This window comes from Papio anubis, chromosome 15, assembly GCF_008728515.1.
Source record: "Papio anubis isolate 15944 chromosome 15, Panubis1.0, whole genome shotgun sequence".
NCBI lineage: Eukaryota > Metazoa > Chordata > Mammalia > Primates > Cercopithecidae > Papio > Papio anubis.
In genome coordinates this window covers 57,841,721-57,867,050 of record NC_044990.1, presented here as the reverse complement: position 1 = coordinate 57,867,050, position 25,330 = coordinate 57,841,721, and the positions used below count along the sequence as shown (strand labels likewise).

The 25,330-nt window shown below is 35.5% G+C and overlaps 1 protein-coding gene across 16 annotated transcripts in view; it reads left to right on the top strand.

Moving 5' to 3' along the window:
* The window catches only part of RBM26 (RNA binding motif protein 26), an 88,875-nt gene that overhangs the window by 4,323 nt on the left and 59,222 nt on the right, over window positions 1–25,330 (top strand). For all 16 annotated transcript variants that reach the window (XM_031655927.1, XM_031655926.1, XM_031655932.1 and 13 more), the window contains exon 2: window positions 24,254–24,372. In XM_031655927.1, the coding sequence (XP_031511787.1) occupies window positions 24,254–24,372 (119 nt within the window). The remainder of the gene's footprint in view (window positions 1–24,253; window positions 24,373–25,330) is intronic.

Below are 25,330 nucleotides of genomic sequence, written 5' to 3'. Positions count from 1 at the left end.
CTCAGGTTTTGTGAGTTGAGTAGTAAAGAAGAAAATGCCTAGTGTTGTGCTTCTGCCACTGTGTAGTGCTGTGGAGGAAGTGTGTGGTGGAAAGAAGATCTCTGTGCCCAGATAGATCAGTATTCAAATCTCACTTCTGCCGTTTATTAGCTGTCTAGGCAAAGGAACCTCGTCTTTCCTTATTGGTATAATAGGAAAGGGTTGAATGGGACACTTGTTTGAGAGCCTTGCCCTTCCCCTCCTTTCTTAGATAATTGGTTGATTAAACACAGATAGGTTACATTACTACTACTGCTACTGTTAGAATTATCACCAACACTCCTGCTGTGGCTACCACCTAAACTGTATGCATTGTTGTTAAACATTTTGTATTATTGTACTTACAAGTTTTATAAGGTAAGCATTGTTATCTCTCCATTTTGCAGGTGATGAGACTGAGGCACTGAAGCATGAAGTTAAGATTTATTTGCCTACAGTGATTTAAACTGTGGGCAAACTCTAGAGCCACATGCATATTCTTAATTTACTGCTACACAATGCAGCATCCTAGTGTTTTCTATTACTGTATATACTTTTTTACTATGACATTTTCATAGTATTGGCTACTATTGTAAAAGAACAAAATTCTAAAGCATCGTGGTTATCAGTGCTTTAGAGTTTAAGAAATACACATCTTTGGGGTTTTTGTAGTATTTTTTCCTTCACCTGTACTTGTTACTACACCTTTCTCACCATATTAAAATTTATTTTTGTTCCTGTCTGATAGGAAGAATTATTCTTTTGGGTTTGCTAAATGATCTTTTTACTCCTGAACTTTTGAGTATTTTTGCTTCCTTTGACCTTTCCTTTTCAATTGGCTCCTTTTGGCATAGTAAGTCCATTTCCCATTCCTTAGGAAAAACTCAGCAATAGCAGCAAAAAACAAAACAAAAAATAAAATGCTTCTAGTCACTTTCTTGCTAGCTTTCTGTTGCTGTCGCTGGTAAATCTTGAAGTAGTAGTCAGACTTTTAATTTTTTGTTAATTTGACCTCAACCATTTACTTCTTAATGTCTTGGAATAGAATTTCTTCGTTGTAATATAATTAGAACCAAAATTGCTTACCTCAGTGTTACCACTCAGTTTATATTTATTAAAATAAAGGCCCAAACTTTTATGTTTTTTGCCCTATGCATGTATAACATCAGTGTTGATGCCGCCTTTTTAACTTACTTACCTTGAATCCCTAATATGTTGGTTCCTTTTCTTAAATCAGTCTTACCCTCTTTTGTTCCTTTTCTTCAGATTCTAATTGTGTTTTTCAGTGTTGTTTCATTGATATTTTTTTCTTCATCCATTTTTTACTTCTGACATTTCATTAATACTGCTAAGATTTAAATGTTTGTCTTCTCCAGAATTATTGTTGAAATTTAATTGCATTAAGTATTAAGAGGTGATTAGGTCACAGGGGCTTTGCCTTTGTTGATTGGATTAATGCCTTTATAAGAGGTTAGTTTTGCCTCTGCCCCTCTGACTTACTTCTGCCATGGGAGGAACTCCAGAGGATGCAGTGTTCAAGGTCTGTCTTGGAATCAGAATTTTCAAACCTGCCAGTACCTTGATATGGGACTTCCCAGCCTCCAGAACTGTGAGCCAATAAATTTCTTTATAAATTGCCTGTCTTGTCGTATTCTGTTATAGCAGCACAAACGGACTAAGACCTTTCCCATGAATGGTTTTCTTTGTAATCCATGCCAGTGGTTCTTAAAAACTTCTTTGGGAGTGTATATTGTAGATCCTTTAAAGTCTGATTAAAGACAGCCTCCCTAGGATTTGCAAATACATACACATTTGCATTGAATTTCAGAGCTTTTCACCCTGAGCTTGTTAATGGATTCCAAACTAGAACCTCTACTCTGCATTTATTTTCACATAAGTATATTTAGACTTAACCACTCTTCACAGTCTTAAGCTTTTATCTCTAATTACTGGCTGTATATCTGCTTGGATCTCTCATCTAAACTTCAGACTAATTTCTGAAAAGAAGTGTTCTCTGGATTCACTTATTTTAATTTCACTTCTCCAAATTATGCTGGCTTGAAATTTTTTGGCTTCTCCTCCCTCCCATTGACTTAGTCATGAGGTTCTCTCTTGATAATCCTTACTGACATTGCTTAGTAGGGGGCTCACACTCCGTATCTAAATGAATGCAATTTGCTTTCTAACAAATCTATTTTTATCTCTAGGCCTTTCTCCCTTCCAGTTCTTCTGACATGGATGCCCAGCCTTGTTTATATCCCATTGCTTGATCAAAACCTTCAGCATTCCCAGATCATAAATTGCCTTCTTTTTAGCTTGCCTTTAAGAAAGCTAATGATTTGCTTTAAATTATCTTTCCATTGATATCTTTCTACTTTTTATATGTCCTAATTTCAGCAAAGCTGAACTTTCGTGATTCACTGTCATGTTATTTTTACTGTTTCTTTTTTCTGAACATTAGTAGTAGGCACCATTTATTGAGTGCTTACTATTAATATATGTTAATCATTATACAGTCATTGTGTGCAAGATAGGTTCTTGTTTCTTGAAGATGAGGAAATTGAGTATTAGGAAGATGAAATAGCGTACTTTATTCATAGCTAGTAAATGATGGAGACAGGATCCAAAATAAGACGTTTTGATTCCAGAGCCTTGTGTTATGGTGTACTGTCTTTATATCCTTTCGGTGTGTTGAAGTCAAAGATGAAGTGTGATTCCAATTCTTCCAGAAAGCTATCTATGATCTGTCTAGCTGGACGAAGTGACTCCTCCCACCATGACTTCTCTCTCAGCACTGGTTTCAGTTGTCATGACACTCATCACTTATACATTAAATTATTTAGTTGTGTTATTTTAGCTTTATTATTAGAGTCTTAGGTCCTTGATGGCAGACTCCAACTCTTAAGATTTAACTATATTCCTGTTCATTATATACATTATCTAGCACAATGCTTTGTGTGTAGTATATATCTGATTAAGTGCATTAGTTGAAATTTCAAGGTTGTATACCTAAAGCCAAGGGAAGAGGCAATAATTTGGGTAAAACTATAGAATCTACCCTGCTTCAGAACAGCAGATATGTGAGCCATTTGAAGATTAAGTAGTCTTTGGGTCTACTTCTGTATTTTTACTCCTAGCACCTTTGGTTTAGGTAAAGCTTAAGTTTAGTTCAGATTTTTTTTTTTTTTCTTCTTAGAGGGAAAGGTCACTGAAGTATATTAATATTTACTTGTTAAAGTATTATTGAATGTTGCTATGTGCACGATTGCTGTCTCCATAGAGCTGCACATAAAAGAATTACAGTAATTCTAACCTGATGAATGTTATAGCTGGTAGAAGAGTTAGTAGTCTATAATTATTGGTTAAAACATTTTTCTTTATCTCTTTATCCCCTTAACTTTTGATGAATTGACTTTCATAATCACATTTTGCTGCTGCAATCTTATTTGGCCTTTCCGTCTGAATGCTGAGTTTAAATGCATGTAGTACTTTTTTTCTGTATGCTTTAGCACTTCCTTATTGTTGGCTGACAGTGCTTCTCAAAATTATTTTACATGCTTAAACCAAGATACAGGGACTGTATTATGAGCAAAATGTAAAATATTCCCATGTTAGGTATATACATAACCTAAGCTTGAGAATGACTAACCCAAGCTTGAGCTAAATAGCTTCTAAGATTTTTTTTTCCCCTCTTCTTGCTTCCTTTGTGCCAGAGAAAAGAATGAATGAGAGGAATGAATGGTAAGCTGTTCCTAATAGACTTACTCATTACTCTCCTACTACCTACCTTATTTCTGTGGAAAAAAAATCTTTTCAATTTACATACAGTAACTTTGAAATAGGTAAAAGTTTATTTTTAACTTAGGGTTTTATTTAGTATCTTTTATGTGTGTGTTAAATAATGGAGTAAGTTCAAGGTCTGTGACTTAGTGATTCTTCTTGAGATATTTTTCCTATATAGAAGCATTTCTTTTGTTATATATTTTTTCTGTGACATGTTTTACAAGTGCTTTTAAACTTTTGATTTTCTAATTTTTATTTTTAGTATAAAGAAATATATTTGTATATTGACCTTGAATTCTGAAATTTTACTAAGTGTACTTATTCTAATAGCTATTTTATAGATTCAGTGGAATTTTCTTACACCAATCTCATCATCTATGAGTAATGACCATCTTTTCTGATTTTTATACCTTCATTTTATTTATTTATTTATTTATTTTTGAGACAGAGTCTGGCTTTGTCACCCAGGCTGGTGTGCAGTGGCATGATCTCAGCTCACTGCAGCCTCCACCTCCCAGGTTTAGGTGATTCTCCTGCCTCAGCCTCCCAAGTAGCTGAGACTGTAGGCACGTGCCGCCATGCCTGGCTAACTTTTAGTAGAGACGACGTTTCATCATGTTAGCCAGGATGGTCTCGATTTCCTGACCTCGTGATCCACCGGAGGATTGATTTTCAAATATTAAGCCAATTTTGTATTCCTGAGATAAACCAGGCTTGGTCATGTTGTATTACGCTAGATTTGATAATATTAAAACAAGTGGAAGTATTCGATCCTCTGTTTTTCTGAAAAAATTTATTTAGGATTAGTACTTTTTTTTTCTTAAAATTTTTGGGATCCTTCAGTGAAGCCATCTGGGACTGAAATTTTTGTTGTGAGGATTTTTTGATTATAAAATCAGTGTCTTTGACAGTTATAGGGCTGTGTAGGTATTTCTGTTTCTTCTTGTGTCACTCTTAACAATTTATGATATTCAAGGATTTTTCTGAAGTTGCCAAATTTATTGACATAAAGTTAGTTGCATGTAACCTTACTGTTCATTTAATAACTAGGATTTACTGTGATGCTTCCTTTCCCCTTTTTAATTATACCTTTGGTTGCTCTTTTATTTTCTTAATCAATTTTGCTGTTGGCTTTTCAGTTTTACTCAGCTTGTTAAAGAACTGTGTTAACTTTTTTTTCTATTTTCTATTTCAGTATTTTATTTTTATGATTCCCTTTGAAAGCACTTTGGGTTTAATTTGCTGTCCTTTTCTTCTTAAAGTGGAACCTAGGTCATTGGTTTTACACCTTTCTTTCAGCTATTTTATGATGTTGTTCCATTGCCACTGTCATCTGTTGTTTCTGGTGAGAAATCTGCTGTCATTTCAGTCTTTGTTCTCCTGAATGTAATATGTCTGTTTCCCCCCTCTGACTACCTTTAGGATTCACTTCCTTTTATTTGGTCAGCAATTTGACTATGGTAGGCTTGTGTGTCTCTGTTTGTGTTTTATCCTTCTTAAATTTGCCAGTTTGGGTCTGTGTTTTGGATCTTTCATCAGTTTTGGAAAGTTAGTGTTCACTATATCTTCAAAATTTTTCTGCCCCATTTTTCTTTCCTCTTTTTCTGAGACTTTATATTTAGTTCCTTGTATGTTAGATTATTTGATAGTATCCTACAAATCTCATGTATGTTTTAAAAAATTACTTTTGTCCCTTTGCTTTTGATTTGGTTATTTGTTATTTTCCTTTTTTTTTTTTTTTTTTTTTTTTAAAAGAGACAGCATCTCACTCTCTTGCCCAAGCTAGAGTGCAGTGGCGTGATTATAACTAATTGCAGACTTGACCTCCTGGGCTCAAGGGATTCTTGTGCCTTGGTAGCTGGGATGTCAGTCACACACCACCACACCCAGCTGATTTTTTAATTTAAATTTTTTTTTTTTTTTTTTTTTTAAGAGATGGGGTCTCGCTATGTTAACTAGAGTTGTCTTGAACTTCTGGTGTCGAGTAATCCTCCCACTTCAGCTTCCCAAAGTGCTGAGATTATAGATATGAATCTCTTTCCCTGTTTTCAAGTTCACTATTGTTTTTTCTCTACTGTTTCCAGTCTGCAAAGGAGAGTTATTTCTGATTCAAATTTTTTATTTCTAGGTTTTCCCATTTGGCTCTTTTTAATAGTTTCTGTGTATTCACTGAAGTTCCCCCAGCTCTCCATGCATGTTGTCCACATTTTGCAGTAAATTCTTTAGCATTTTTATCATTATTGTGAAGTCCCCATCTAATCTATTATGTGGGCAGTCTCTGAGTATGTTTCCATTGACTATTTCATCTCATGTAGATCACATTTGCTTACTATTTTGTGTTCCCCTCAGTTGGTTTTATGCTAGATCCTTTGTGTAAAAGGACTGTAGAGACTGAAGTAAATAAGATTTATTTTCAGTAAAGGGCATGCCTTTTTTTTTGTTAGGCCACTTGAGTGGAGGCTGAGTCATTTAGTTGCCCTGTAGTCTAATTGGTTCTGGGCTTTGTAACAACTTTCGTTTGAATCAGTTCACCTTTGGCTTCAAATGCTTTGAGGGCAGAATCAGAATTTTCCCTTTGGGGCTGGGTGCCATGACTCACACCTGTAATCCCAGCACTTTGGGTGCCAAGGTGGATGGATCACCTGACATCAGGGGGTTCAAGACCGGCCTGACGAATGTGGTGAAACCCCGTCTGTACTAAAAATACAAAAAGTAGCCGGGTGTGGTGATGGGCACCTGTAATCCCATCTACTCAGGAGGTTAAGGCAGAAGAATCACCTGAACCCACGAAGCAGAGGCTGCAGTGAGCCGAGATGGTGCCACTGCACTCCAACCTGGGCAACAGAGCGAGACTGTCAAAAATAAAAATAAAATAAAATTTAGCTAATTGCCGCAAGGGGGCTGGACTTCCTTTCATTCAAATATGACCTTGAAAGTCTTGATGCATGTTGAGAAAGGCATGGAATAGAGGAAGGGATGCTACAGAAGGAAGCTGGGAGGAAGCGAGAGAAATACTTATGGAAAGCCTTTATATGCTTCCAAAAACAGCACTTTGATTCCAGAGGGCAACGTTTATTTGTCCTCTTGATAGAAAGTAGTAACCTCTAGAGGACTTAGGGCTTGAGGTAAGCACTCGCAAATGGCAAAAGAAGAATTTCTCTTCCTCCTAAAGGGGTGCTAATTCAAAAAGCAAGTAGGGGGAATCAAAGGGCCAGAGTGAGCCCTTATGCAGGTTGACAAACTGCTTCAAAAGGCACCAGAAAACTCAACCATGGGGCATAACAGGAATGGAAAGCATATGGTAAGTCATAAGGAGCTGACAGAGCCGCAGTTCCAATTAATGTTTGTCCCAGCAATGTGCCAGCAGACAGGGGAAGGGTTGGAGGTCATTTGAGCTGGTAGGATAAGAACAGGTATACATCTCGGGATATCTGTAGGGGATCCTGGCCCTTTGCTACTGTGTAAACTCAGTAAAAGCCGCAGGTGCACAAATAAGAAGTGTGTATTTAAGAAGTCATGTGGCATGCAGAGTGAAAACAGGCAGATTTTCTCCCAAGGTGAACAGTCCAGCAGGCGCACACAGCCATTTGCAGAACACACACGCACAAAAAGAATAGGCAGTGCCGCTTCTTGGGGAAAACTGAGTTTAGTTGAAAAAAGAGGAAACCCAAAGCACTACACGGTTTTAGGCTTTAGCCCTATCATTCTCGTGAGCCTCGTGTCCAGGAGGGTCATTAGTGCCTCAGTTCTACTCGGTGCAGACCCCAAGGTCCTTCCCACCACCACGAGCCACTCAGTAGGGTGATCTCAGTGGTCAGATAGGGGAGCAGAGCCACTTGTGACCAAGAGGAATTGTTCTGATGGTTGGTTAGTAAGCTAGACAGTGAATGGGAGAATAAAACTGTGTCTATGTGGTTTGAATGCCTCCAGCCGAAGACGGCACTGCGTACAGGTCTCTTATGAGTAGGGAATGTACCCAGGTCATGCAGCACCGACATATGTTAACTGCTGCAAATTCGTATGGGTCTGCAGCAATCTCACTTCTTGTCTCCTCAGAAGAAAAAATTCGACCAAGGAGATATAAGGCAGAAGGAAAAACTGAGGCAAGTTTTAGAGCAGGAGTGAATGTTTATTAAAATGCTTTACAGCAAATATGAAAGGAAGTACACTTGGAAGAGGGCCAAGTGGGCAACTTGAGAGAGCAGGTGCCTCTGGTTCCAGGTTTTTGAATTGCTGAGGAGATCTTTGTTCTTCAGTCTTACCTCCTGCCTTTATGACTTTTGGAACTATTTTTCAACAGTGTTGTTCCTTTCCTTGTCTTTTGAATGGTAACCCACCCAAGAATGCCTCAGAGGGGTTTCCCTCAGCCCTTGTGCTCTACCCTCAGACTTTGTTAGCTGGAAGCTTTTAGTTTCTTGGTGATCACTTCTAGTTCTTCCTTGCTCCCAGAATTACTCACGAGTCTTTGGTTAGTAAGTGTTGATGAGTGGCTGTAGACTCACTTTGTGGCTTGTGGTACTTCTGAGTCTAATCTCTCTCGACAGCACATATATATGACTGCTAAAAGATGATTTAAAGTTTGGCTGGTTTCTCTTTACCTCCATCTATGGAGTCATATTTTTCTTCCTGACTTTCCACCAGGAATGAGAGTAAACATGGGTTTCTTTGCTCTTCTGAAGGGCTTGTCACTTTCTGGAATTTAGTTAGTTCATTTATGAATTTTTTTTTTTTTGGTCTCCTCAGGCTCTTTAGGTTTTAAAAAATACTATAGTTTTGTAGTTAAGTGGCTTGTTTTTTGTTGTTGGGGTGAAAGCAATGGTCTCTTGTGATTTTCCACATCCAGCCCAAGATGGAATGGCTAATGTAGTTTTAATGTGCATTTATCTTATAAAAGTTAGGTTGAAAAATTTTTCCTATGTTTATTTTTATATATAAATTTATGTAAATTATTATATATAGATAATATGTATTTTATGCATTAGATATGTTTATATGTATAACATATATAATTATATAACTAATATATTAGAATATGTTTATGATTTATGATGTAACCATTGCTTATATATAATACATACTTATATAATTATTATATATAATATATAATGCTCCAGAGATTAATAATTTAAGAAAATAAGCTTTTTTCCCTAAAAAGTAACGGTTACATCATAAATAATATATAATGAAATTATGTATGATTACTAATTGTATATTACTATTATATAATTATATTACATATATAATTATAATTATTATGTAATATATAATTATATGTTGTATGTTACATAATATGTATTTTTTTCTGTTGATTGTTCTTACACTCCCTGGTTTTTCTGATACATTGTTGGTTTCTTAAAAAGTTGATTTGTAGGAGCTTTTCATGTATTAGGAAAATTATGATATGAGCTGCAACTTTCTCTTTTCCATACTGACATTTATGTTTTGACCCGGCTTGTGTTAATTTTTCTAATATAGAAATGCTTCAGCTGGGTGCGGTGGCTCACGCCTGTAATCCCAGCACTTTGAGAAGCTGAGGTGGGTGGATCATTTGAGGTCAAGAGTTTGAGACCAGCCTGGCCAACATGGTGAAACCCTGTCTCTACTAAAAATATAAAAATTAGCCTGATGTTGTGGTGGGCACCTGTAATCCCAGCTACTTGGGAAGCTGAAGCAGGAGAACAGCTTGAACCCAGGAGGTGGAGGTTGCAGTGACGCGAGATGGGGCCACTACACTCCAGCCTGAGCGACAGAACAAGACTCTGTCTCAAAAACACACACACACACACACACAAAGAAATGCTTCATTTTATGTAGTTGAATTTTTCCTTTACTCCATGGAGTCTAGATTTTCTATTGTAGTCATAGTCAGAAAAACTTTCCCTGTTTTGAGATGAAATTACTGCCAGTGATAATATAGCAAAAGTTATCACTAGTTGTGCTTACTGTATGCCAGTGTACTAATTGATTTACCAGTCAATTAATGAACTCTAATTGACAATATGTGTGCTATAAATCATACTGTGACCACGAGAAGTCAGGCAAAATGGAAACCAGTCACTGTATTTTCTCAAGTAGTATCACACATGTCCTTTATTATCTTATTTTGAAAGAAAATCCAAGTTTGAAGTAGGGATAAAGCCTTATTTATGTATTTTTATCCAGATGCACACAAAGGTATCTCTATAAAACTTGACTGCGTAATCCATATTTTCCCAAGGATTTGAGATGCAACCTTAAATAGATACTGAGTTCTTATATGTATTTGGGTTTATTCTAGACTTTTTATATGTTATATTTATCTATGTCTTTTACACTATTCTCTTATTTTTGGTGATAAAAGGCTAGTCCCCTGCCAATAATGTTCATTTTTAGAATTTTCCTGCCTGGTTTTGCTTGACTGCCCTTGCCCCTCAACTTTATTATGAAAATTTTGAATATACAGAAAAGTTGAAAGAATTTTACAGTGACATACCCATCATTGAGATTCTGCCATTAACATTTTAGTGTGCTTGTCACTATTATCCTTTGGTTCATTTCAGAATAAATTGCAGATGTCAGTGCACTTACCCCTAAAGCATGCATACCATGCTTTACTTCAGGATTTTAGTTTTTATTTTAATTTTAGAATTTTGATACAATCAAGTGCACAGATCTTAAGGGTACCATTTCATCATTTTGACAAGTGTATACATTTTTGTAACCCAGTCACCTGTTAAGGTAAAGAACATTAGTATAGCCCTGGAAAATTTACTCATTTCTTTTCCCGTGCCCCCACCTACCTCTAGAAGGAAGCAGTGTTCTTTTTTTCCACGTATATTAGTATTACCTGTTGTAAAACTTTCTGCCAATGGAATCAGAGTATTATTTTGAGCAAGGCTTCTTTTTAACTCCTTGTAATATGGCTGAGATTTATTCATATTGTTGCATATATCTGTAGTTTGCTTCTTAGTATTGCTGAGTAGTATTCTGTTGTCAGATTCATGGTATATATAGTAGTTAATAATAATGCTCTCATTATTTTTAGGCTGGATTTGTTAACACAATTTCTTAAGTCTTATTAATTGAAAATAGTACGTGATGGTTCTAATAAAAATTTAAACAGCATAGAAATAGAAACCAAAAATGAGTCTTCTTATTGCTTTCTGATTCTCATATGTAAACATGTAAACATATTTGTAAAAATAAACATACATGTGCCACCTATTTATGAAAATACGTAACTTTTTTTCATAGATAGAATCATTTATATGTTACTACTGCAACTAGTATTTTCAGTAACACTGCACATCATCCCATAAAAGTATACTATTAGGTAGATTCCTGTTCTTTCCAGTGGTTCCGTAGAATTCCATTATGTGAGTATATTGCACTTTGTTTAAATAGTACTTTATGATGTAATTATTACTTTTTAGGGGGGAAAAGTTTATTTTCTTGAATTATTTAAGTAATTCCTGTACATAGTCAAGGAAAACTTAAAGACTTTGAAATGAAAAGCAAAATCCTCTTCACGTTTCCCATCCTTGAACTTTTACTATTAATATGTAGTTTTTATGCTGTTACAATGGCTGAAATCCAGTGTTTTTGCATGACCAAATCATCTACGGCCATACCACTCTGAACACCCTTGATCTCATCTAACTTGGAAGCCAAGCAGGATTAGGCTTGGTTAGTACGTGGATGAGAGACTATAGTTTATGTAACCGTTCTGTTCTTATTTGTCATTTAGGTTGTTTTCTTTTTTCTTTGGCTTTCCAAATAACTTTTTTTTCCCCTGTTTCTTTTTTTCTTTAACAACACAACTGGTACACTGTTTTTGACTTTCTAAATAACTCTGCAATGAACATCTTCCTCTGTGTGTATGGTTTGCTTTATTCTCATTAGTAGAAGTTATTTTCTAGAAGTCAGCTAATGCTGCTATTGGGGGCTTTCTTAGTATTAAGTATACTTTCTTGGTTTAAATCCAGTAGTTCAGATGAACTTGTTTTATGATGTTATGTATTGCATTATTAGTAATTCCTCATTTTGTTTTTTAAAGAGCCATTTTAAAAGAAGTGACAGGAGATAGTGTATCAACGTAAATTCTAGTCTGCTTTTGAGTTCTCTATATCTCTGCTCCATACATTCTGCATTTATTTATTTTCCATTTTACGGGCATTTTAAAAGTCGATAAAAAACATTTATAAAATCTTAAATGAAGTCACTTATAAATGAAAAGTGTTTGAATGATTACAGATTCCACATTGCATTAATATATACTTCAGCAGATCATTTTTTGGTTGCTCTTTGTATTAGTTATAAATGCAATAACAGGTGCTGTAAGGTCTATAACTTGTGATCTTTTTGTGGGCATGTTTTGTAAGAGATTGTTGTTGTGATGTTTCTTGTATGTTACTGTTATTTTCTTTAATGATCTCTCAAATACTTATCTTACCTTTTTAAAAAGTTTAATTTTTTATAGTAGCCGGCAGACTGTGAAATAGGTAGACCTTATTTTGAAAACTGCTTTATAAACTTGCAGTTACCAGTCTGCAAAGTTATTAATGTACTTTCCTAAATTGAATCATGTTGAGTTTGGATGCCTCTGATGAGGTTAAACAGCCAAATTGGAGGAACAGTTAAGTTCTGTGAGAATACATGAAGTTTGGAGGAATCATGAGTATACATTGTGATTAGGAAAAGGCTCTTGAATCCACCTAACCTCTGTGGGTTTCAGATGTAGAGAAAGTTTTATTGCCATACTGAAGTGATCGGACAGTTTTGGAGCTATATTAATGACATGTGGTGAAGGTTAAAACAGGGGTTACTTGATCCGATCTCTTTTTAAGAATGTTGCTTGCTGGGCACAGTGGCTCACGCCTGTAATCCCAGCACTTTGGGAGGCCCAAGCGGGTGGATCACCTGAGGTCAGAAGTTCAAGATCAGCCTGGCCAACATGGTGAAACCCCATCTCTACTTAAAATACAAAAATTAGCTGGACGTGGTGGTACATGCCTGTAATCCCAGCTACTGGGGAGGCTGAGGCAGGGGAATTGCTTGAACGCGGGAGGCAGAGGTTGCAGTCAGCCGAGATTGCCACTGCACTCCAGTTTATGGCATGTAGAGGTTTGATTAGATAAAACATTTTGAAGACAAAGGAAGATTACTTAGCCATTTCTTAGTCTAGTTTAAGACTGAGTTGTGAAATGCCTGAATTTAGATTGGTATAATGTTGGTAATTAGAAGCTCCTTCTCAATACATTGTGATTTGTTCTAGGGAAAAGGCAGACATAGTTATCTGTATACCAATGGGAGAAACAGACAAACATACCAGTAGTTGCTATATAACAGTGGTAGAAACAATGTATAGATACATAGGTCTGACAATTTAGGAGAAATATACAAAATGTTTCTATTAAGTAGAATTTATCTATTTATGCCTTCCAAGAGCTCAAAATTTGGTCATGAGTGCTGAGGAAATGGGATTCTGTGACTCTTCAGAGAGACATAAAGGAAAAAAAAAATCTCTTGATGATTCTAATGCTCTGTGGTGAATTATTCTGAAGTTCAGTTAACTAAAAGTTACTGGGAATGAGAAGAGAGAAAGAGTGCAAAGTGGTGAAAGCTTAATATTTTTTCACAAAAATGACCCACTTCTTCAGATTGTATGGTTCAGTGCCTTTATTTTTAAAATGAGTAAACTAAAGCCTAGAGAAATAAAATGCTAACACAGGATTATATAACTAGTGAGTAAAGTAGAAATGACACCAGACTGGAAATCTGAAAACTCTGTGTTTTTTGGAGTACAGTTCAGTGCTTTTCTTCAATACCAGACCGCTTCATAGAAAGGCTGACAATTTGACTTGGGACAAAGTAGGTTTGAAAGGGAATATAGGACTTAAAATATGACAACCAGAATTTAACTAAAGTATGTTTTTAGGGGCGATTATAGGCATTTTTAAATCATAGTTCATTATTTAGTAATTCCTTAATGATTGTTAGGGTGCTTGGCAGGTTAATAAAGTGCTTCTTATTTGTAATTATACTTATTGGTAATTATTTCTAGTTTGGCAGGTCAGCTGTTAGATGAAGAAACTGAAGCTTAGTTTGCTTAGTCTTAAGATTCATGAGCGGAAAAGTGTCTGTAATAATTTCTCCTTTTTAAAGAAAGATTTTGGCATGACTCTGGTAACCGTATCAGAAAATTTTGGTAGCAATGTTAGAGAAAGACTTAAAAATGAATCTCTAGCATACATAACCACACGGCATTAGCCAGACCTTTTAAAGAAATATCAGAAAAAGTTTAAAGGTTTAATCGACTCAGCCAAATTTATCCAACAGGATGATAGAACTAGATTTTTTGTATTTCTAGTTTTAGTGCTATTTCTTTTGGATAATTTTGCCTTTTTGGTTTTAAAAGAAAATGTTCACTAGCCTCTGCTCTCTAATTTTAGTAACCAGAGGGATAGATTATCTGAGATCTGTTGTTAACTAGATAGAATGTGAGTAACTGGAGTGGGGGTGGCCTCTAGAACCAGTCTTTTCTCAGAGAACTCAATTCTTCCTCAACTATAAATAGGAATTACAAAAAAAACCAAAAACTAAATATGAAGATTAGTCATGGGCTACCATATTGCAGATCCACCTTTTTTTTTTTTTTTTTTTTTTTTTTTTTAAAGAGAGAATTCTGTGGCTTGATGTTATAACCATACTTATAACCACAACGATCTGTGCTTAGTTTGTCATTTGGGCTGCTGCTCTTTGCACTGAATAGCACAAACTTTTACTTTGGTTTTGTGATCTGATTGTTGGGTCTTTGACACTTAATGGACACTTCTTTTTTTTTTTTTTTTTTTTTTTAATTTAATTTAGAAGTTATGTAACTTCTAAAGGTATGGTTCCCAAGTGTGGTATGAGGATTCCTGGAATTTCCTGAGAGCCTTTCATGGTGTCTGTGAGGTCCTTATTTTTCCAACTATGTATCTGCGTCAGGTCAGTTTTTCTTCATGTACTTCAAGCAATATAAAATATCATAACAGACTGAATGTAAAAACAGATATAAGAATCGGCCTGTCCTCCATTAAGCCAGACAAAGGTATTTGCAAAAAGTGTAAAACGTGGTCACTCTTCTCAGAAAAGTTGTGTTTTATTTTGGAAAAATAGTTTTTGGGTTTTTTTAATTTAAAAAATATGGTATTTAATTTCAGGTGAGGCTGTTTATCATAGAGCTCTGCCCATCCCTGACCTGCAGTGGGGATATGACCTAAGCTGGGAAAGATGAGTCATTTTCAGAGGCCAGTATGGATGCTGGGGGAGAGAAGAGTAGCCTCCTTTTTCTGGTTTCACTAGCTGTGAGAATAATGTAAGCCGGGAACTGCTTGGGGGCCATCATTTTTGCCACACATAGAGAGCCTTTCTGAAAGTGAAAATGCAGAATAGAGAGTCCTGGTGATATGATTTGAACTCCTGGATTCAGAAAAAAAGCCAGCCCCACATATAGGCTTCCTGTTTGTTTGCACGAATAAATTCTTCTCATTACTCAAACAAATATATAGGGTTTTTATGCTAAGTTACAATGGATTTATTATTTCAAACTAAACTAAATTTTTTCTCAATTTTAATTCTTAATAAATATTGATATAACTCTTTTAAATAAAAAGCTGTTTGGACTGGTTCCTTATTTGTAAAGCTTAGAGGGCTCCTGATACCAAAAATGTGAGAATCGTTGTTCTAAAAGTAAGATGGAATCACTGCTATTTCTTGGAGTGATGTGGGGGAATAAAAGAACTGGCCAGTAGTTTTCAGTGTTGTAATTACATGTATTGTGATACATTTTGCAGTGATGAAGAAGTATTAATAGAATGTGTGATGCTCAAGGATGGATCATGTTTAGATGATTCTATTTTGTAGAATGAACTGGGTGTATAATAATTCTTAATGAGTAGTCTTTGCTGTAACTAATTGCTGTATATAAGTAATCTATTTTTGCTTTCTTGTTCGAATTGAATGAAGCATGTAATAAATTACAGCAATTGAAAATTTCAATGTATGTATTATGCTTGCTGCAATGAAATTTGGATTTTTAAAAGAGTAATTCGAAGTACAGAATATAAAATCATGACTTTGATGCAAATTAGATATTTTTCCTGAATATAAAATGAAAATTTGGAAGGAACAGACGTGGGTGCATATCCGTGTTCTAAAGTTACTCAGTTAACATATTTAAATTTAATTTTTAATTCCCACTGCCACCTCCAGCTCCTTTTCAAGATTACTGAAAATGGAAGCTTGGGTTAAATTCTGTGAGTTACATTCTACTAAATGTCTAAAGTCTCGAAGAAACTCGTGCAAAACAAATTTTTTGAAATACTGTATTGGAGTATTAAAGATTTCTTTACGGTCTCATTACTGTTTTGAAAATCTCAAAATCTAAAACACAGTATGAGTGTGTTGGGGGATTAGTATGACCTTTATTTCTAAAGGTGATTTGTTTCTTATTAAGAATATTTAGTTTTTAAAGATATTTTATTATAACATTTGATTTTCTGTATTATTTTTGGCTTCTGTAACTTTAGTGTGTGTATTTCCCTCTCCATCCCAGATATAGTTGGCAGAGAATTACCTTCTTAGATGGTCACTTGTATGCTTTTAAAGGGTATGCATGAAGCTGGAAGTCTCCAACTGAACTATTTTTAAAAAAACAAAGATGCCATCTGGGCACTATTGCTCACACCTATAAATTCCAACACTTTGGGAGGCCGAGGCAGGGGGATCACTTGAGGCCAGGAGTTCAAAACCAGCCTGGTCAACAGAGCAAGACCCTATTTCTACACACACACAAAAATGAGCCAGATGTAGTTGTGTGCACCTGTAGTCCTAGCTACACAGGAGGCAGCGGTGGGAGGATCTCTTGGCAGGAGTTCAAGGCTTCAGTGAACCATGATTGCACCACTGCCCTCCAGCCTGGGTAACAGCAAGACTTTGTCTCTAAAAAAGTAAAATGGGAAAAAAGCTTTATTAGCTGTGTCGTTAACACAGTATATTCAGGAATTGACAAAGTTTTATTTTTATGCCTTTAAAATCATTGATGTGAATGACTTGGTAGTGATTTAGAGATTTAATTTGCCAGAGCTCACTGAAGCAGTTAATTTGAAATCCTTGGAGAATTAAAATTGGAAACTCCAGTGTTCATGAATGCTCACTTTGCTCCATTTCACTTGACTCCTATCCCTCATATGTGTCAAGTAGGTCAAGTAGGCCTTAGGCTCTTTCTGATAGGTTCCCTTGGCCTGGGCTTTTAAAATTTTTTTTTTTGTTTTCCTAGATAGCCATAAAGCATGCTTGCATTCCATTTCCATTCCTATCTAAATTCAGATCCCTGTTTAAATGTCACTTCAACAGAGTCCTTCCTTGATGATCTTAAATAATACTTGTTTTATCTTTTCTTTCTCCTTACCTTTCTTCCTTTCTCCTCCTTTACACTTTATCCTTTCAACCTGGATTTTTCCTCAGAGCACATGTTGACAATACATAGTATAAATGTATGTTTGTGTAATATGCGTATTGTCTCCCCCCACCCACCAATGTAAATTCTGTGGCAACAGTGACTTTTCTAAAAGTTGTGTTTTCAGGATCTAGAACAGTGACAGAGTAGGTGCTTTTAAAATGCTCTTGAATAATGAATGCGATATTTGGACGATAATCACCAAACCCAACATATTTTCTTATTTTATTCATCAAACTTTATATGAAGATGAAAGATAATCCCTGACAGAAATGAGCCATTGATCTAGTGAAACAGATATTTGTACGTATATTCTCTTGCTTAGTAACTATTAATATGTCTCAGATTTTTTGTAAGGTATATTTTATCTACAGTGTAATTTTTAAAAAATGCTTTTTTATTACTAATATATGTAGATCAGTAATTGAACAGACTACTGTATTATCTTATATTTCATATATATGCACAATATCTTATGAACAAATTTAAACCTAATGATTATATGCATTGATATTTGTGAGGGATTTACTATCCAATCCAGTGCTTATCTGCCAAGAGCTGTTCAGCCTATGCTTGAAACCATTCTAATGATGGAGAACCCTCGGGCAGTTTGTTCTGCCTTTGGGAGGCCTCTGATTATTTAAAAAAAAAAAAAAAAAGTCTGTCTCTATTTTAAGCCAAAACCTGTTTGGCTGCTTCTGCTTACTGGCCTTAGTTACATTCCTTGGATATATTGGACAAATGTAATCCTTTTTCCTTGTGATAACCTTTCAATTATTTGAAGACTTACCAAGTTCTCTCTGACATTTCAGTTCTCTAGGCTGAGAATCCCTAGAAAACCGTCTAATAATGACATCCATGTACCATCTTGGTCATTTTCTAAGAATCTGTTTGAGTTTGTTTATGGATTTATAAAGGTGGTACCTAGAACTGAAAGCACTAACACTCTACTGCATAGGAGAGCAGCACTCTTTCCTGTCCAGTTCTCAGTTTTCTGTTTATTGCATGTTTAGAGTTTGTGTTTCCTCCCAGCCATTTCACACTTTCATTTCCTTTAACTTAGCCATTTATTAAAGTACTTAAGTTGTTCACCTTCTATTTGCCCTCTACAAATGCTATTGTTAAGTCACATCTCATGCCTTGTTTTGTAGTTTTTGCTTTTGTTTGTATTCTGTCCCCTCACCAGCCCCAACACACACAGAAGAGTAATTGCAGTTGGAGCACTTGGTGGTCAGAATCCTACTTTATTGGCAGATTTTGTTGTTTGTGGGAGCTAAGAAGTAATTTTCAAAACTTGATTTTCTTTTTTTCCTTGATCTGTAAGGCAATTTCAGCTCTACTTTTTCTTTCACCCATTTTCAGGATGCTAGCAGTATAGCAGGGGTAAAGAAAAGTCTAGCTCTGACAAGATACAGATCATTCAAATTACAAACCTTTTCAAATTACAAACCTTTTATCAGCAGTGGCAACTGGTATAGTAAAGTACCTCGAACAATCTTGCTAGCCATGGAGATAATTTTTAAAAATAGTTTGCTATATGAATATAGTTTTTTAATTAGGTAATTTGAATATTTAATTGACTTTGCATAACATCATTACTAGATGTTCAGATAATATAACACATAAGACGAATAGAAAAGAGAACATACGTTTTGCCTTTCTGTTCCTGATATATACCATTTCAGTATATTACTAAATTTCTGTGGTCTATATTTTTTACTCAGCTTTTTGTTTTCAAAAATATTGAAGTAAAAATGGAACTTCTTATAGGACTTAAGGAAAATTGCCTCCTAAATGCAAATTCAGTTGTTTTGCCATTAAATGCGAAATTTTAACCCCTGCTTCTATGTAATTTGAACTCTTAACACATGTTAAAAAGTCATCTGCCTTTCAGATTATTTCAAGGATTTAGAACTGTATGTGGTAGTTTATTTGTTGTGGCTAATGGTTTTTGTTTCAGTTCAGATTGCTTCTACAGAAGATGTTGAGCAGAGATTCTTCTGGAATTCTGTCTTGCTGTTCTATAAAACTGGTTTATAGACCATAATAATTTTAAAAATCATGAAAGGCTTCCTCTAGATTTTTAGCTGCTAACATTTTAATTCATTTTTAAAATGTCCTATTTAAAAAATAATGGTGTGAAAATGAAACAGATTTGGTATTTCGTTGAGAGAATTGAAAAATGACAGGTAAGTTACTGGAAAAACCACTAATAAGTTGAAAATTCACCATGACACCCAAACCAATATTAAATTACAGCATTTAGACTCAGTGTAGACTGAATTTATTTACAGCAGTTCAATAAAACGCAGTAATAGTATGATGTATCATAATGATTTCCAGTAAATTGAAATAGGTTTAGCTTGATGTCTAGTTTGGTTGATGTCTGGTTGATTGTGCTTATTCAGGATATCTGTTTCATGGTCTCATACAGTATTACCAGATGGCCAGATGTAAGTATATCTCGAGATACATCAAAAGGTTATTATTCCAATTCTTCATCCTTATTTCATCATAGATCTGAGTATTCCCATGCTGATTATGATAAAACAAAAATTTAGTGTATCATAAATCATTGTATTTAAAAATGTTGAAATAAGTATATCGAAGTAAATTTTTGAAAGAAAAAGTGAAAGTATTTAAAAAATCTCTTGTACCATCGAAGTGGATTTTTTTTCTTGTTGCATAGATCATAACTCATTTCAAATCTTTGTAAATAAATGGAAATAGCTTTATGAGAAAAGTTGATCTGTGAATCCTGAGTGACAAATTACCCTGAAACTTGGTGACACGGCATACATTTATTATCTTACGGTTTCTGTGGGTCAGGAATTTGGGAGCAAGTTAACTGGATATTTCTGACTCAGTGTCCCTTATGAGATTGTAGTCAAGCTGCTGGGCACACGTGTAGTCTTAAGGTTGTGCTGGGACAGTAGAATCTACTTCCAAGCTCACTCACATGTGGCTGTTGGTTAAGAGGCCTTAGTTCTTTGCTAGCCATTGACTGAAGGCCACATTTATTAGCCACATGGTGTTCTCCCTAAGGCTGCTTTAGTGTCCTTCCTTGGGGAATAGCAGGTGATTTCTGTGGAACAAGAGAGAGAGAGAGAGACAGAAAGAAAGAAAGCCTGCAGGAAGAAGATGTCACAATAACTTTTAAGACCTAGTCTTAGAAGTCAAACACACCGTCACTTCTATTTGTTAAAAAACAAGTCACTAAATTGAGTCTATGTTCATGGGGTAGGAAATTAGGCTTTACCTTTCTGAAGGGAGGAATGAAGAATTTGAGGATGTACTGTAAAACAACCACAGTGATGTTGATCAAGTGAGTCTTATAGCATATACAATAAACTACTAGTTCATTAAGAAAGTAGCTCTTATCTCTGACACTTTATCAGTCGCCTTTGTGGTCTTTATGATAAGTAAAATCCGTCTGTTGATTGACTTACAGTCAAGTTTCTCTGTACAAATTCTGTGCAAGCAAAGCTATCCACTCTTTAAGATGTACTTTTTGATTCAGTGACATTTGTTATTGTTTACTCTTATAGAACTATTATATGCCAGAAACATAGGAATTGAGATGTTTTCTATATGTCTTGCAGTATTTGCTAGCTTTACTTTGATGTGTATCAGTTATTTTATTAACATTCTGCTTTTCAACTTTAGGTAGAACATGTAGAATCTCTATTTTGTATTCATTATTAGTTAAAATTGCTAACAGATAAAGAGATTGAAGGATGTCATGTCAAATATATCATTGTATGTATCTCTTTTTCTTCAAATGAACTATTAAGTTATCCTTTCCCTGTGCTCATTTGTAGTCATCTTCCTACTGTGATTTCCTAATATCTTTATTATATCCTTTTAAAGCTATTACTGTTAAACCTTTTTGTATCGTCAGTATCCTTGGAAGATATTATTTACTGACCCTCACTTATGTTATGGGTGTGAAATTAAGCCATTGTTTTTATGCTGCCAAGCTATGAAATTAAATCTAAGTTGAGGGGTTGATTCTCTGTTGGCATTTTACCCAGCTGGATAGATGAAAGGATGGTAAGAGGACCATGAGTCATACGTGGTTGAGGCATTGTTTAGAGACTGCTTGAAATAATGGTCTTTGAAAATTAAGCTAAGAAGGGGAGAGAGTACAGGAAGAGGTGAGCATGGACTGTGTCATGGCAGGAACTAAGGATACAGGGAGGTGGAAGCATTGTGGATGAATTTTTTTGAGATGGAGTTTTGCTATTGTCGCCTAGGCTGGAGTGCAGTGGCGCGATCTCCGCTCACTGCAACCTCCACCTCCCATGTGCAAGCAATTCTCCATCCTCAGCCTCCCGAGTAGCTGGGATTATAGGCGCCCGCCACCACGCCTGGCTAATTTTGTGTATTTTTAGTAGAGACAGGGTTTCGCCATGTTGGGCAGGCTGGTCTCAAACTCCTGACCTCGTGCTCTGTCCACCTCAGCCTCCCAATGTGCTGGGATTATAGGTGTGAACCGCTGCGCTTGGCTGTGGATGACTTTTAAAAGGAGTAATCAAGTGAATAGGGAGTGACTGTAACTCTAAGTGTTTAAAAAGTAAATTGGAAGTCAGGTTTCTGGCACCTCGTTGTAAGAGGCAGTCTAGTGTGGTGGTTAAGAATGTGGACTTTGGAGTATGAGATTTAGTTTTAAATCTTGATTCATTTACTTGCTATATTGTCTTGGGCAGTCTACTTAGCTTTTCTCTGAACCTCAGTTTCTTTGTCAGTAAAGTGAGAGCCCAATATAGTATGTAAAATTAGAAATGCAGTTCATGGCACAAACTAGGTCTTGAGTAAGTGTTAGTAATTAACTACTGCTGTTATTTTATTGTTAGTTACTCTAACTTGTAAAACCTACATAATAATTTTAGCTTAGTTATAAATTATAAACAATTATATCATTTTTTTGAATTGGATGAAAATAGTTCAGACATCAAACATTTTCCATCCTGATGTTGTTAATTGAAATAAACCAGGCACAGAAAGATTAATGCTGTATGTTACCACTCATATATGGAAGCTAAATAAGTTGATCTCATATAAGTAGAAAGTAGAATAGTGGTTACCAAATGCTGGGAAGGGTGGTAGGGAGACAGGGAGAAGTTGGTTAACAGATACAAAATTACAGCTGGATTGGAGGAGTAAGTTTTAGTGTTGTTTAACGCTGTAGGGTAACTATAGTTAATTTATTACATATTTTCAGATAGCTAGAAGAGAAGATTTTGAATGTTCCCAACACAAAGAAGTAAATGTTTTAGGTTATAGATATGCTAATTACCCTGATTTATTCATTACACCTTGCATACAGGTATCAAAATATCACATTGTACTCTATGAATACATAGAATTATTATTATTATTTTTTAAAAACTTTCCCTTGTGACCCTGTCCTTCCTTTACTTATAGTTCGTACTATCATCCTGCCCAAATAGCCGTAGTTTATTTATCCTTCCACATAAGCCAGATTTCTCCCTTCTCCCCCAACACAAGTGGTACATACTATACAAACTTTTTCTCTGTCTTGCATTTTAAATTTAATAAATTGATATGAAGATTTCCTTAAGGGTTGAAAACTTCATTACCTGTTTCTTGGATCCTTTTGCTACATGTCATTCTTTTGTGTGGATTTTAATACAGTTTATTTTTCCAGTCCTCTCTAAATGGACATGTGCACATTTTTGATTTTACAATCAGTATGACAATAAGTAACTTGTACGCATGTCATTTTGAACACGTGAGTATATCTGTAGAATTCATAGATGTAACTTGCATTTGTGACTTTGATACTACCAGAATACTCTATCATCTACCAGTTCACTCACACCAGCTCATGTTTAAAATTGCTTTTTCATTAGTCTTGCCACCAGAATACATTTTCATATTTATTGGATTTTGCCAACCTGATAACTGAAAAATGTTTCAGTTTAACTTAAATTTGTATTTCTCTTATGGGTGAGGTTGAATTTTTACTCGTTTAGGAATCATTTTTATTTATTTTATGGTTTAGCATCTATTCATATCCTTTGTCTTTTTTTCTCTTATGATGTTGGTCTTGGTAAAAACACTGTGGGTTAGGGGAATTAACCTGTTTGTGATGAGATAAACTGAGCTTGTTTTTCATTTGTTGACTCTTCATTCTTAGTTTTTTTTTTTTTTTTTTTTTTTTTTTTTAATAATCACATTACTTTTTTGATGTATGGATGTTATGTCTTTCTTACTCCAGGGTTAAATAAACTGTGTTTTCCTCTAACATGTTTCCAAGTTTATTTTGTAAAGATAACTGCCAAGTTGTCTCAATACATTTTCTTTTCTTTTTTTAAGACAGGGTCTTACTCTGTCACCCAGACTGGAATGCAGTGATGTGATCACAGATCGCTGCAGCCTTGAACTTGGCTCAGATGATTCTTCCCCCTCAGCCTCCCGAGTAGCTGGGACTATAGGCACACACTATCATACCTAATTTGTTTTTCTTTTTTTTTTTTTCTTTTGGTAGAGACGGGTTTTGCCATTTTGCCCAGACTGGTCTTGAACTCCTGGGCTCAAGCGATCTGCCCGCCTCAGTCTCCCAAGGTGCTGTCATTACAGGATTGAGTCACTGGGCCTGGCCTCAATACGTTTATTGCATAATTTATCTCTTCTTTGTTGGTTTGGATGCCACTTTTATAAAATCTGAATTCCTAGTACGTTTGGATCCATTTCTAGACTTTCTTTTTTTGCTGTTTAAACTAATATACTGATGGGTATGTTTTTAAGAAATAAAATGGCTACACATAGCATTAAGAAGTGTTAGTATAAAGAGAACTTAAATTTCTTCAAGGTCCTCTGTGACCCAGGTGCTTTTTACATGTATTAACTCACTTAAACTGTTATTCTCACTAATTCAGTTTGTAACTGGAATTTGTAGAATGTGCAGTTGACTAAATTTTCTTCAACGCTGGTTTTTTTCTTTAGCTGTGATGCAGATCCATCTGCCCTAGCAAAATATGTTCTGGCTTTGGTAAAGAAAGACAAAAGTGAAAAAGAGTTAAAGGCATTATGTATTGATCAGCTGGATGTATTTCTTCAGAAAGGTAAGATCTTTGGTTTGAAAATACTACTATATTTTAAAAAGTTAAGCCTTGGCACAGTGGCTCACGCCTGTAATCCCAGCACTTTAAGAGGCTGAGGTGGGTGGGTCACCTGAGGTCAGGAGTTCAAGACCAGCCTGGCCAACATGGTGAAACCCTATCTCTACAAAAAATATAAAAATTAGGTGGGCATGATGGTGGATGCCTGTAGTCCCGGCTACTTGGGAGGCTGAGGCAGGAGAATTGCTTGAACCTGGGAGGCGGAGGTTGCAGTGAGCCAAGATCGCGTCATTGCACTCCAGCCTGGGTGACAGAGTGAGACTCATCTCAAAAAAAATAAAGTTATTTAAAATAAGTTTATCCACAGAATATTAAAGGAACTTAGTAAGAAGCCCTAATTTTAACAAAGTTAAATAAACAATATTATTACTGAGTATATCCTTAACTTACTTAAAATGGATGCCACCTCTCAGTAATGTCCACGTGCTTATTCTTAAAGCATGTTGATATTTTTTCTTATGTAGATTAAAAGATTAAGAAAATGACTCCTTATTTATTTAAAGCTAATACTGCTTAGGAAACTGCTTTGAATCTTACCTAGCACATTGCTTTTCAGCTTTTTGCACCTTGCCACATCTAGATAATGATAGTGTTTGTGTTTACCACACTGAGTAGGCTACATGGAGAAGACTTAGTCATGGCTGGAAGTGACTGACCCAGAGGCTGTGGCCATTCCAGCCCCTGCCATCTTGAAAATAGCATGAATCAGTATTGCCTCAGAACTTGTGCCATTGCACACTGATTGGGAAGCTGTTGATATTAGTATATTTTCTTCCTTTTTTTTTTCTATTTTTTGAGATGGAGTCTTGCTCTGTCACCCAGGCTGGAGTGCAGTGGCGTGATCTTGAGTACAATGGCGCGATCTCGGCTCACTGTAGTGTCTGCCTCCTGGGTTCAAGTG